At 46.7% G+C, this 13,527-nt stretch overlaps 2 protein-coding genes and 1 pseudogene across 3 annotated transcripts in view; all 3 read right to left on the bottom strand.

The window, feature by feature from the left end:
- The window catches only part of LOC308620767 (centrosomal protein of 78 kDa-like), a 418,103-nt pseudogene that overhangs the window by 84,063 nt on the left and 320,513 nt on the right, over positions 1–13,527 (bottom strand). The gene's annotated exons all lie outside the window — the stretch shown is intronic.
- LOC308620072 (forkhead-associated domain-containing protein 1-like) overlaps positions 1–13,527 on the bottom strand; it is a gene marked incomplete at its 3' end in the record, with an annotated part of 254,740 nt that overhangs the window by 18,684 nt on the left and 222,529 nt on the right. The window lies entirely within an intron of this gene.
- Positions 1–13,527, bottom strand: part of LOC308620074 (forkhead-associated domain-containing protein 1-like) — a gene marked incomplete at its 3' end in the record, with an annotated part of 87,888 nt that overhangs the window by 4,840 nt on the left and 69,521 nt on the right. Inside the window, exons 10-16 of the mRNA XM_081239411.1 lie at positions 10,545–10,646; positions 10,061–10,186; positions 8,557–8,686; positions 7,745–7,869; positions 4,730–4,825; positions 4,089–4,309; positions 3,387–3,552 (exon numbers count right to left, since the gene is read on the bottom strand). Of these exons, the coding sequence (XP_081095537.1) occupies positions 3,387–3,552; positions 4,089–4,309; positions 4,730–4,825; positions 7,745–7,869; positions 8,557–8,686; positions 10,061–10,186; positions 10,545–10,646 (966 nt within the window). The remainder of the gene's footprint in view (positions 1–3,386; positions 3,553–4,088; positions 4,310–4,729; positions 4,826–7,744; positions 7,870–8,556; positions 8,687–10,060; positions 10,187–10,544; positions 10,647–13,527) is intronic.

Genomic DNA, 13,527 nt, shown 5'->3' with positions numbered 1-13,527 from the left:
GCCAGGACTTGATTGGTTGGAGATTTGATTGGCAGGAGAGCTGAGCGGCTTCTCCTGCCAGAAGCAGCTGGTGCCCTTCAGCCTTTCTTCCACTTCAAGTCCTAAGAAAGGGCTTGCGTGCTTCCCAAGTGGCAACTTCTGTGCATTTAAAAATTTCCTCTTGAAAATCCCAGCCTTAGCCCTTTCACAAAAGGTATCTGGGTCCTTTCTTGGCCGTGGCCCTAGTCGTATTCACCAAAGAGAAGAGCGCGTCCCATAAGAGGTGGCGGCTTTGGGAGGACCGGGGAAGGCGTCAGCTGGCAGGAAGCTCCCTGGAAAAAATAGAGGAATCCCCACCCATGCATGAGCTGCCTATTCTTCACCCTTAGAAACAGGGCTTGTGATATGCCAGGCACTGTAGGCATTTTGCCATTTAACCCTCCCACTGCCCCACGGAGTAGGCCCCTTGCTAAGAGTTTTGGTTGCTTTTGTTGAGGAACCTGCGATACAGAGGTCAAGCCACTTACTCAGGGTCATTCGGAGCAGTGGTGGGGCTTGACCCCTATTTGTTTGACTCCAAATCTGGCCTCTGAACTCTGAGAGACACTGCCGGCTTCTCGAGGGATGTGGGATGTGGATTCGAGTGAGCACGGCCTGGGCCGCGGTTCCCGTCCCTCTGCCACATGGACAGAGCCACAGGCCCAGTTCGCTGTGAAGGCCCAGCATCTTATACCAAGTCTCATTTTCACAGCCAGAGATATTAGTGTGGAAATAGGACTTTTGATTCTTGAAAGGTCTGCTTGGTGAAGAGATGATCAAACATTAAAACTACAAACTCCATTTTTTTTGGGGGGGGGCAATTCTGAAGCTTAAGATGTGTAATTTCATCTCAGTGCTTCAACCTTGCCACCTCTGTGAATGGGTGAAGAGTTTCAAAGTTTTATACAGGAGGCTAAAAAACTAAGGCTCCTTGTGAAAATACTAAGTGTAAAACTTAGAAAAGAGGAATTCTGCTTTCTGTTCATTTCTGCTTAAAGACAACGAAGATATACTCCCTGGAAGGAATGGATGCCAAGACAGATGTATACAAGTGACCTTTAGGATCCAGCAAAACCTTAAAATGTAGTATTGTTTTCTTCCTGACAAACAGGCTGGCACGTCCCTTGCATTGTGTATGAATGAGGCAGCCCATGAATAATGCATGTGAAGCCTGATTATGTAAATCCTCAGGTTTTCAGTACATGACAATGGCTTTTTTTGGGCCCTACGCTGTCCCATTCTGTGGTCTGGTGTCTCTGCTTTGGGGCCTAGTCTGCCAAGCCCTGGGGGCGGGGGGGCACTTCGGGGAGGGGTGAGCTCTGCAGAGGGCACATCAAAGGGAAAGTCACAACTCTGTCACTGGCCCAGCTCTCCCTGGCATTGCTTGGTGTGAAAGGAAACTGTCCTCTGCCTGAGGCAGCCCCATGACATATGCAGACTAAGGTCTGTGATGTTTAATTCACAGCAGTGAGCACTGGAAACACTTCATCCAGGCTCCCTCAGAGCAGGACAGCCACTTTTCATTTCTGGGGCTCTAAGCCAGACAGACTGCTGTCTGGAAACCTATTGCCTGGAAGGTTCGCAGGATGGGGGGCAGGCTTCTGCAAGGAACTATCTGACCATCACCTCCTGGTTGAGCAGAAGGGCACCCTTCTATGACCTTGGCCTCCTTAGAGCTCATGCAGGCAACAAACACACACATACAAATACACACACATGCCAACACACAGCACATACTCACATGTACACACATACACGCAAGCATGCGTGTACAAATACACAGCCCCAAGTCAGAAAGACTGGCGTACTGTTCTGGCTACTCAGAAGAGCAAACCCAGATCTTTATTCTCAGAGAGCTTATTCCTCGGTGTATCCCTGGCACCTGGCAGAACAATGACAGTCAGAATCGCCGCCTTTGAAAACACTCGGGCTGTTCACTCAACTGATTGTGGTCATCATTGCAGGAGGCAGGGAAGTCAGATCATGACGCTGGACACCCTTAAACTCAGTACAGTGCTGTGTGTCAATTATGTCTCAATAAAACTGGTGGAAAAAATAGTTATCTGGATAGAAAGAACAAAATAAAATACACGAATTATCAAAAGTTAAAAAAATACAGACGAGCTAGACTATGAGTCTCAGAAAGCACTGTTCACAACAGCCAGGACATGGAAGCAGCCTAAATGTCGATGGAGGAGTGGATAAAGAAGATGTGGTACAAATATACAGTGGAATACTACTCTGCCATAAAAAAGAATGAAGTAATGCCATTTGCAGCAACATGGATGGACCTAGAGACTATCATACTATGTGAAGTAAGTCAGACAAAGACAAATATCATTTGATATCACTTATATATGGAATCTAAACAAAATGATACAAATGTGCTTATTTACAAAACAGAAACAGACTCACAGACTTTGAAAACAAACTTATGGTTACCAAAGTGGAAATGTGTTGGGGAGGGACAAATTAGGAGTTTGGGATTAACATATGCACACTATTATACATAAAATATGTAATCAACAAGGACCTACTGTATAGCACAGGGAACTCTACTCAATATTCTGTAATAACTTATATGGGAAAAGAATCTGAAAAAGAATAGATATATGTATATGTATAACTGAATCACTTTGCTGTACACCTGAAACTAACACAACTCTGCAAATCAACTATACTCCAATATAAAATAAAAATTAAATTAAAGAAAAAGAAAGTTTAAAAAAATAGAGGCAAGCTAGACTATGAGTCTCAGAGAGGTTAATCTAACACATATATATGGAATCTAAAAAAAAAAAAAAAAAAACAAGGTTCTGATGAACCTAGGGGCAGCCAGGAATAAAGACACAGAGGTAGAGAATGGACTTGAGGACATGGGGAGGGGGAAGGGTAAGCTGAGACGAAGTAAGAGAGTGTCATGGACATATATACACTACGAAACATAAAATAGATAGCTAGTGGGAAAGAGCTGCATAGCACAGGGAGATCAGCTCAGTGCCTTGTGACCACCTAGATGGGTGGGATAAGGAGGGTGGGAGGGAGACACAAGAGGGAGGGATCTGAGGATATACGTATGCATATAGCTGATTCACTTTGTTATACAGCAGAAACGAACACCACACTGTAAAGCAATTATACTCCAATAAAGATGTTAAAAACAAAAAGCTGCCTGAAGTCACACAGTAAATGGCAGAACAAGAGTCTAAACCTAAGTCTGCCTAACGCTAAAGCTATTCTGCCACCTTCCTTTGCAATGAGCGAATGCATTCTGTGCTGCCTGGATCCCACTGGGACCTCAGTTGGCTGTTTCTAAAGGGAGCTGAGGGGCAGCCTCAGAGGCTCTGCTCCGAGCAGGGACCTCTCACCTTCTGCTGCCTGATCGCCCTGGTGACCCTCTTCTCCTGGTGCAGCCGCTCTTCCATGTGCGCCAGGGCCTCCTTCAGCAGCGCCTTTTCTTCGGCCTCTTTGGAGGTGTCGTCCTTCAGCTTTGCCACCTGTGACTGGTACATCTGAACCGACACTTTGCTCTGCCTGAGCACACGGGAGAGACAAAGTCTCTTTTCTCCTCAGCTTTCTCACTCACCACCAATGCTCCTGACCTGGGAGATCCTCAGAACACTTCCATATATGCCTGGCTTCGCGGTTTCCTTACAAGTGGGGGGAAGGCTGAAGATGTGGGGACTAGAGGGCAGAATAAATAGCCCATTGGCTGTGGACGTGCAGCATGAAGGGGGCAACGGTTATGCTACCAGCCCCTCCCAATTTCCCAGAGAGGGTGGGGGAACGGATACCACTGAAAATAGGGTGGAATTACGAAAAGCACACACATGGTGAAACATCAGACACATTTATAAAAGGTGCACCTTATTCCTTAACAGTAGGGTACTTTAACTGCTGCTTTCTTGCCCAGAGACTTGGGTCCATCAGGCCCTGAGTCATCATCCCGCCTCCCCCCTCCACACCCAGGCCTCTGTCCTCTTGTCCTGGTCCCTACGGGTCTGCAGCTGCACCGAGGTTTAGCCTGGAGAATGGAGGCCTGGGCCTTTTGCCGGGGACACGGGCCATACTTGAGCTGTTCAATGTCCTCCTCGTATCGTCTCAAAAGCTCTTCTTTTCTCTGCAGCTGGTTCTTGAGTAGGGTGATCTTATCAAACACCAGGTACAGGTCTCTTTGTCGAAGCTGGTAGACTCTCTCCCTCTCTTTTGGGGAGAGGTGTTTCATGGACACGTGACCTGACATATCTTTGATGTTCATCAAAGTCCCGAGGGTTTTGCTCATATCCATGTACTACGAGAAAGCATTTCTCAGGTAAGAGGCCTGGCCCAAGACCGCTGGTGGCCACTTTGAGGAGGCAAACATCTAACTCTGTTTCATTCATTTTCTGCAGTTGCAGAGAAGAAACACATGCTTTGCAAATGAGTGCATTTGGGGTTTTTAGTACGACTTTCATTTTTCCCCACATCCATTTACACTATGCCTTTTTGAGAATTGGGGTGGGGGAGGGGGAATGACAACAGACATAAACATTCATTCTTACTACCCAGTCTTCCAAGGAATTGGGCTCTGCAATTTCCAGCCCATGCTGGGATAGGAGATGGGTCTCGTGGAGCTACTGTACCAACTAAACATGTATGTGGAGTTGATGTTTAAACTATCTGCAGGGCACACAGGTTTGCACAGGAGGGGACTGATGCTGGGTATACCTACCAGGTTTTCACTGAGATCTAAAGCGTCAGCCACATCCATTTTCCCTAACTTCTCAGAGACCATGATGGACCCTGGGCTGGAAAGGCCATTTTGAGGCTGAAATAAAAAAAAGAAGAAAAACTCTCTTGGCATTCCATTATGATTTTCTACATCCAGAAGAATAACCCAAAGAATAATGGAAGAACTGGAAAGTTACTAAAGAATAATTTGAGAGAGTTAATTTTTTTAACATCTTTATTGGAGTATAATTGCATTACAATGGTGTGTTAGTTTCTGCTGTATCAAAAAGTGAATCAGCTATACGTATCCATATATCACCATATCCCCTGACTCTTGCATCTCCCTCCCACCCTCCCTATCCCACCCCTCTAGGTAGACACACAGCAACGACCTGCTCTCCCTGTGCTATGCAGCTGCTTCCCACTAGCTATCTATTTTACCTTTGGTAGCGTGTGTGTGTATATATGTCCACGCCAAGAGAGTTGGTTTTAAATCCACTCTGACTCTGTGAACTGCTTTCTTTATGACTGTGCTCCTACCCCTTCAGAGCACAACTGCCTTTGAAATGATGCATCACTTGTGCCGTTGTTTGGCCACCGTCTCGTCTGTCTTCCCTTTAGGCCAGTGGTTCTCAACCGGGGGTGACTCTGTCCACCCTACCCCCTCCAGGACATTTAGCAATGCCTGGACACATTTGTGGGTGTCATAATTGCTGCTGGCGTCTAGTGGGTAGAGGACAAGGATGCTGCTAAACACCCCATGATGCATAGGGCAGTCTCCCAAACAAAGAGTTACCTGGCTCAAAAAATCAGTACCGCTGATGTTGAGAAGACAAGCTCCAGAAAAATGGAGACCATGTGGCTTTTGCTCACTATCTCCCTCCTTGTGCCCAGCATGGCACCTGTCACCGAGTGGTGCATAGTGGTCATGTTTGTTGAATGAACGAATGAAGGTTAAGTGGAAAATGGCCTCCCTCCTTTTTACTAAAGGAATCTCATTTCTGTGCAGCAGAAACCATACCCTCACAAAATTCGGCCCAACCTTCTCCTAGCTCTGGAACCTGGTGGGTGGGCATCCCTTCAGACCCTTTCCAGAGACAATGCAGATAGTGTTTGCAGCTGCATCTCCCTAAGACCCCAACCAGCCAGCTGGCTGCTGGAAGCCCAACTGACTGCATGGAAAGGCCACCAGACTGAATAGGGGACCTGATCTGAACGACTACAAATAACCATAACAAGCCTCCTTAAAAAATAAATTGGCTTTTAATGCTTGCCATGAGCCTCTCTTAGCCCTAGCATTTGTTGGCACTACCCTGAAACCCTCTGAGATTAAAAACAAAGCAACTACAGAAATATAAATGCCCCCAAAGTGACTGTGATAGATAAGAGTGGACATATTTGTCTATGTACCTATGGAGATGAGAATAAAAGAGGGTATCTGAAGATGACGATAAACCGGGCAGATCTGCTGCAAAAAGAACCTGAGATGCTGTTCAGTGTCTTCAGCTACCCTGAGCTGCATCCTCTGTACCGCTCCAGACGCCCCCTCTTTTCCTGAGGGGAGGGTCACTAAGGAAGAGCCTGGGCTACAGGATCCAAGCACACAGTCCCCACCCGGTCTCTGCAGGCTCGCAGACAGACCACCAGGGACACACCGCTGGTGTGTCTTCAATCATTATTCTGTGACCTTGGGTGAGGTACTTGACCTCCTGAAGCCTTAATTTTTCTTATCTGTTAAATGGGGACAATAATAGTAACTATGACACAAGGCTGCTACGATGGTTAAATGACATAAGGCATGGAGCCGGCTGAGCTCAACGCCTGGCACACAGTAAGCAGTTCACAGACGTCAGCTATTCTTCCTCCTGCTCTTTCCTTTAATTACTGCCAACCTTGGAGGATTGAGAGTTGGGAGGTTTCCTGCTCTGTGGTGTCAGTGGTGGGATGAGGGCTTGTTGCCAAGGGGAAGGTCAATCTTGGAAGCAGGACCATCAGGACGTGAGATCCAGCTGAGCTCCCCACCTGGAGACAGGCCCTCTACTCCCAACCTCAGAGAAGGAAGATTCGATTTTACCAGGAAGACCAACACGTTTCTGAAGACTCACATCTCTAGACGTGTGAGCAAATGTCTAGAAAAATTGTAGGAGAAAATGCTGGTACAGAGAGGATGGCTTTATTATGTTTTCCAAAAGCTGGTTTAGACTAGCTGCCGCAGCAAGCCACGCTGACCTGAGCTGTCCATTGTCATGTGTCAGTCAAACACCTGATCAAACATCCATTTAGGATACACGGCACCTTCAACCTAACAATCAAATTACTTCTGAAAATCCTGGAAAACACAAACTATGCTCCCTAAGAAAGGAAGGTTTTCTTGGATAATACTCTTTAAATACTGTTTGACAATAATAACTATCATCTATTAAAGTGCTCGCTATGAGCTAGGCACTGGGATAATCACTTTACATGATGATCTCCTTTAATTTTTCCATCATCATTTTACAGCTGGGAAATGAAGTCCCAGAAAGGTTAGGAGCCTGCCCAAGGTCACAGAGCTTGCAGAGCTGGGATTAGGACACAGGTCTCTGATTCTAGAACTTGTGTCTTCTTAATCATCATGGCTCCCTTCTGCTGCCCTTTATGTGTTCATGTTTTTCAGTTTATAGCAAAAAGCAAGTGTTAGGCAAGCTCATGACATACTGTTGTACATTAGCTTGTTGGATATTTTCTGCAGAATATAACATGTGATGTGAAAAGGAGGGCCCAGAGATTGACCTGGCCAGCATCAGTGCAATGCTATATCATGCTGTACATGATGGGAAGCCGCCTTTCTATTCAAACATTGGATCACTATTACGGCCAGGCACCGACCAGTCCATACAGGTGCCAGCCCATCAGGGAGGACCTGGCCTCGAACCAATGATGTATACAGTGGTGCCAGGGCACACGGCTAGTGTCTGTCCTCATGCCCACCCTCCCCACGTGTCAGTCAATGCAGAGACAAAGTTTCTTTGGTTACCGTTCCGATCTCTACTCTTGAAAAAGTTGGCAAGTCAGGTTTTACATCCAATATTTTCCGAACATTTTTTTCCATCCCGAGGGTCTTTAAGTCTAGAAATGATCCATCCATGTGGTCCTTGTGATCTATAAAAGAAAAAGTTTACACTCAAAAGAAAGGCTCAGGAAGAAGTTACTGCATGTAAAAGTCACAGCTGCTATTTACTGGACCCTTACCACAGGCCAGTACTAATTAGCTCACCATCCTCCCTTGGCAGGTGAGGCATCGAGGCCCAGAGAGGTGACATGACTTGTCCAAGGCCACACAGCTCATATGAGGCTGCAGCCTCCCAGGGCGGGGGCACTGAGGGGGAACCTTCGGCCACAGGTGTGAGGATGGAGTTGAACCCAGGCTTCTGTGTCCTGGCCCAGGGCTCCACCCAGCAGCAAGCTTGGCTTCTTGAAAGCCCTATTCCCTCTAAACAGGGTATTTATCCTGGGAAGTTCCCCAAGGTTGGTCCTTGCACAGCATCAGTCTATGAAAAAGTTTTCACTGGGCCACAGTGAAATAAGAAAAAGAGGGACAAGGTTCTGAGTTTTTCATGAAATCCTGTTTATTTAATATCAAGGCCTGCTCTTGACTCTGAGCTCATGCCTACCCATCTATTTTTTTTTCCTGCCCATCTTTTTTTATAACTCTGTTTTTTTAGTTATGAAATGATGGGGATAGAAGATGGTGGTCCTGGCAAATTGGTTAGTCCCTAAAGTGAACCCTCAAGTCTGGGGTCCACGGTTCTCAGCACAGAGTGGGTGACTAGGCAGGAGGAAACTTACTTGACAAGCAGGCCTTCTCAAGTTCTTTAATTCGTGCACGAAGCTCAGATAAAGCCTTTTTCTGACACTGAATGACTTCCTCATGTCGGGACGCTTTGCACTTGGCCCCTAGATCACTGAAGGACTGCTCCTGTGGCCAGAATGGTGAGGACAGCAGCTTTATCAGTGATCACAACCTCCCTCTCTTGTATTTGAAGAAACATGAACAAATCATGGATTAGCAGAAACCCTGTCACTTACTCAGTACCTTGGAAAATATCATTACAGGGCTTCAGCAGAGAAGGAATTTAAAAATTTCATTTCGAATACAAAGTCACAGCTAGGAAGATTTCCAACTTTCCTACCGACTTAGCATCACTATAAATAAGAGATCCCCCCTGTGTTCCCTCCCCACGTTTTCTTTCTCTTGTTCTTCTAATGCTCTTCTAAGCTGGGGTTTCCACTTGTTGTCATTCTGGTCTCATCTCTGAACAATCACATCAGATTTGCTCCTGGAGGGGCTTTTTTTTTTTTGCCGGCACCATGCGGCATGTGGGATCTTAGTTCCCTGACCGGGGATCGAAACCGCGCCCCCTGCAGCGGAAGCACAGAGTCTTAACAACTGGACCGCCAGGGAAGTCCCTGGAGCGGCCATTTTTTTTTTTTTTTTTTTTTTTTTGCGTTACTCGGGCCTCTCACTCTTGTGGCCTCTCCCGTTGCGGAGCACAGGCTCCGGACACGCAGGCTCAGTGGCCATGGCTCACAGGCCCAGCCGCTCCGCGGCATGTGGGATCCTCCCGGACCGAGGCATGAACCGGTGTCCCCTGCATCGGCAGGCGGACTCTCAACCACTGCGCCACCAGGGAAGCCCCAGGTGGTTCTTATCGGCCAACTTGGGGTAAACCTTCTTCTATGACTTTGTGGCTGAAAATGTAGTCTGCAGAGCTGTGCTATCGGTACCAGCTGGGAGCTGTTCAGAAATGCAGAATCCCAGGCTCCCCCCACCCAAGACCTGCTGAGTCAGAATCTGCATTTCAACAACATCCGCATATGATCCGTGGACACCTTTGAGTTGAGAGGTGCCACTGTTAACTATCCTGTAATTGGCTGGTTTCTGGAAAAGTAAGTAGCCGTTTTGGCCATGTGTTTCCCCTGATATGCATGAAGAGAAAGCAAAAGACTGAAATACTATTGGTTGGTCTTGCACACACTTAGACACAAACCAGGACCCGCAGTAACGACTGGGATTTGTATCAATAAAATCAGCTGCGGTATATAAACAAAGTACCATTTCTAGACATTTCAATAACCTTGCCTCTTCAAGTTGATCTTCAAGTTGATCTCTGAGTTTTAGGATTCAAGCTTCATGTTAATTCCTCCTACATCATTCACCCTCTTAAATTAATTTAGCTCCCAACAAGGAGTTGCTGAGATTCCTCCATCTAAGTACGCGCCCTCTGTTTCTCATAGGAAAGCCCATTTCATCAGTTTCCAGTAGTAAAGAGAAGGACGGGGACCACCTTACCGATTTCTCTGCCATTAGCCGCTTGACTCTGGCTTTCAGCTTCTCCTCTTGCTGTAGCCTTTCCTCGGTCAGCTTCTCCTTCTCTGCCAGATGCTGCCGAGTTTCCTGAGAACTGTTGATCTTCATCTGAAATGAGGGGAAGGGGAACTGCAGCTGATGGGGGACAGGACTAACGCAGGAGTCATTTCCACTACCTTTGGGGGCGGGACAAAGGTTCACGAAACTTTCTTCAAAACACAGAAAAACGATGCTTAGCATAGTAACTAATAGCTAAGTAGTAGAGCATCGTGGTTAAGAGCTCAGACTCTAGATCTAGATAGAATCTCAGCTCTAGTTCTTTCTAGACACTTCTTCGTATAGAAAATAAGCGGGTGAACTAAGGCAGGCCGTCTTCCTCCTCATTCATCCCTGCCGGCCACTTGGGTGTGGGATTCCGTGGAGAGCACAGGCCCGTGAAGGGGCTCTGCAGCACGCCTACCTGACCTACTGCCCTTTTCAAATTGGCTTTAATGAGGTTTGCTCTGTTCCTCATTTCTTGCAGTTGAAGCAATTTCCTTCTGGAATCCTCTCGAAGCTTCTCTTCAACCTGAAAGGATGATGAAACCGAGGGCTTGCTGCTAATGTGATCATCATGCCCTCTGGGGAAACTCTTCTTGGGGGGTGCTAGTGGCCATGGGGGAGTCCCTGAGGGGTAGGGACAGCTGCAGCCCAGCAGCAGGGGTCACAGGCATGCACAGGGTGGAGGCAAACTCACAGGGAGTTGCCCCCTACGGGAAAGGGATGAGCTCTGCACCCGGGGCTCAACTATGTTCTACCGCACACTCCCATCCCAGCTCGGTCCCTAACAAGCCGTACGAGACTCGGAAAGTTATTTCACTGCTCCGTGACTCAGTGCCCTCATCTGTCAAATGGGGATGATGATACTAGTATCACTGCATAGAGTTATTGTGGGGATTCAATGTTTGGCATAGTGCTTAAGGGCTCTGTGAGTGTGTTAAGTACTGTTGTAACCTATGAAAGGTGGACGGGAATGTCCGCCGTACAGTCTCTTTCTAATAACTCGTGATGGTACTTGGAAATGTTATGATTGGGTTTATTATCATAACTGTTTGTCGTTACCACTTTGAGCACACTCACTGGTGGTAACCTCTATGGAGGCTTGCTAAAGCAATGTCTATTAAGAATTGCAGCCTGCAAACGAAGGCATTTAAAGTGGAGAAGCTTGCCTACTTATCCCCCCTTGCTTGGGTAACAGTCAACGCACGGTAGGCTTGGGAGTGCTCCACGCTACCCTTGGCTGGCCAGTGTAGGCCTCGCAGCTGCTCAATTCTTGGATGCACCTGCTGAGCCCTGGGCCCTGGCACTAACAGGAAATGAGGCAAACTCTCGTAAATAAATGGAAAGTTTTTGTGCTGAAACAAATTCACAGGCTGTTTTTTTAGGGATCTGAAGAGGGGGATCACAGGGATCTAATAAAAGACCCAGAAAAGCCCTTAAGAGCTTTCTTCTGAGTAGTGTGGTCCAGTGGAAGAGCCTCTACCCAGCTCCGTTACCTTGGAAAAGTCATCTAAGCTCTCTGGGCCTTAGTTTTCTCCCAGGTCTAAACATGCTCGGACTTCTATGTCAGCAGCCTGTTTCATGTGCTGCAAAAGCCAAGTCCAGCCTTGGACTCTGCCCCTGTCTGTGTTCTGCATGAACAGCCCCCGTTCCCAGCCCCAAGCCTCAGAGTCACCTTCAGCGGCCGCCCTGCTCCCTCTCTCACACTCGGTCGTCTCACGCCTGTCCTCCAGTCCCTCTCACATGCAAGCTGGACTGTGACAACTGGCCTCCTTGCCTCAAGTTTAGTTTCTTCCAGTGCAATCTTAACGGTACTGTGAGAGTTACCCAGCTGTAAGGCAACTCTGTCCAACAGAACTTTCTGCAATGGTACAGGTACTCTGAGCGAGGCTGTGTTGTCTAATACGGCAGCCACCAGCCACATCTGGGGATCAAGCACTCGAAATGGGGCTGGTGTGACGGAGGAACTGAATAAATAATTTTATTTAATTTTCATTAATTTCAGTGTAAAGAGTAGCATGTGGCTGTTTGCTACGCCAGGGTCACTGAAGTCAGACGAACCTGGAGTCAGACAAAACCGACTGTGCCATTGGGCTAGTTACTTTACTAGTAACTAGTAGCCTTGACTTTCTCATCTGTAAAATGGAGAGGATGATTTCTAGATCACAGTGCTGTTGTGAAGATGAAGAGATGAAATGTTCAAGGGAACACCTAGTGAGAAATTGTAACTATCATTGTCACCCTGATTACTGTCCACGAATGTCATTGCATCAGTCACTTGTTCAGAAGCCATAGTAGCTCCCCACTGCCTGTGTGGTACAGAGCCCAAGCTCCTGAACTAAGGCAAAACACCAAGCCAGGGATTCAAGAAGCAGCTACGAACTCTGAACGAGGTAAATAAAACTGAATCCACACCTAGATAAACCATAATAAAACTGCTGGAAATCAAGGGAAAAGACAATCTTAAAAGCAACCGGAGAAAAAGACAGATTATGCAAAGGTACAACAGTTAGGCTTACAGATGACTTCTGAATAGAAATAATAGGAGCCACAAGACAATAGTGACATATCTAATGTGCTGAAAGAAAAGAATTGCCATTGTAGAATTCAATACGCAGTCAAATGTGTTTTAAGAGTGAAGGTTAAATATACATCTCCAGGCAGACACACAGGCACATGTGAGAATTTGTCATCAGCAGAGCCACAATGAGGGAAAACATTAAAGGGTATTCTTCAGACACAAGAAAAATGAACCCAGGTGGGTGATCAGAGATGCAGAAAAGACAAGCAACAGTAAGGGTAATGTGTGGATATGATACTGACTATAGAAAAACACTAATAATGTCTTGTGGGGTTTTAAGTATGAAGAGGAGTTTAGAAAATGACAGCAATGGCTTATAAATCTGGAGGGGGTAAGTGAAGTTAAGGTGTTTGAAACTCATTGCACTGTCAAGGAGAAGGGCATAATTATCAACTACTATTGCCTCTTGGTAAGTTAAGAATGCAGGGCTTCCCTGGTGGCGCAGTGGTTGAGAGTCCACCTGCCGATGCAGGGGACATGGGTTCGTGTTCCGGTCCGGGAGGATCCCACATGCCGCGGAGCAGCTTGGCCCGTGAGCCATGGCCGCTGAGCCTGTGCGTCCGGAGCCTGTGCTCCACAACAGGAAAGGCCACAACAGTGAGAGGCCCGCGTACCGCAAAAAAAAAAAAAAAAAAAAAAAAGAATGCATATTGTAGTCTTCAGGATGACTACTAAGAGAATAGTAGAAGAGTGAAAAACTTAATTAATGTGTGATTTTGGTGAGTCAAGGATGAATGCTATTGTCTTACTATTACTAAAAGAATAGTAAAAAAGTGAAATATTTCCAAGCTAATAGAGGGCGAAAGTGGAATAAGGGAAAACCATCCAC

The sequence above is a fragment of the Mesoplodon bidens genome (genome assembly GCF_964165515.1).
Source record: "Mesoplodon bidens genome assembly, chromosome: 7".
Taxonomy (NCBI): domain Eukaryota; kingdom Metazoa; phylum Chordata; class Mammalia; order Artiodactyla; family Ziphiidae; genus Mesoplodon; species Mesoplodon bidens.
The sequence above is the reverse complement of the archived record's forward strand: the minus strand, read 5'-3'. Positions and strand labels throughout refer to the sequence as shown.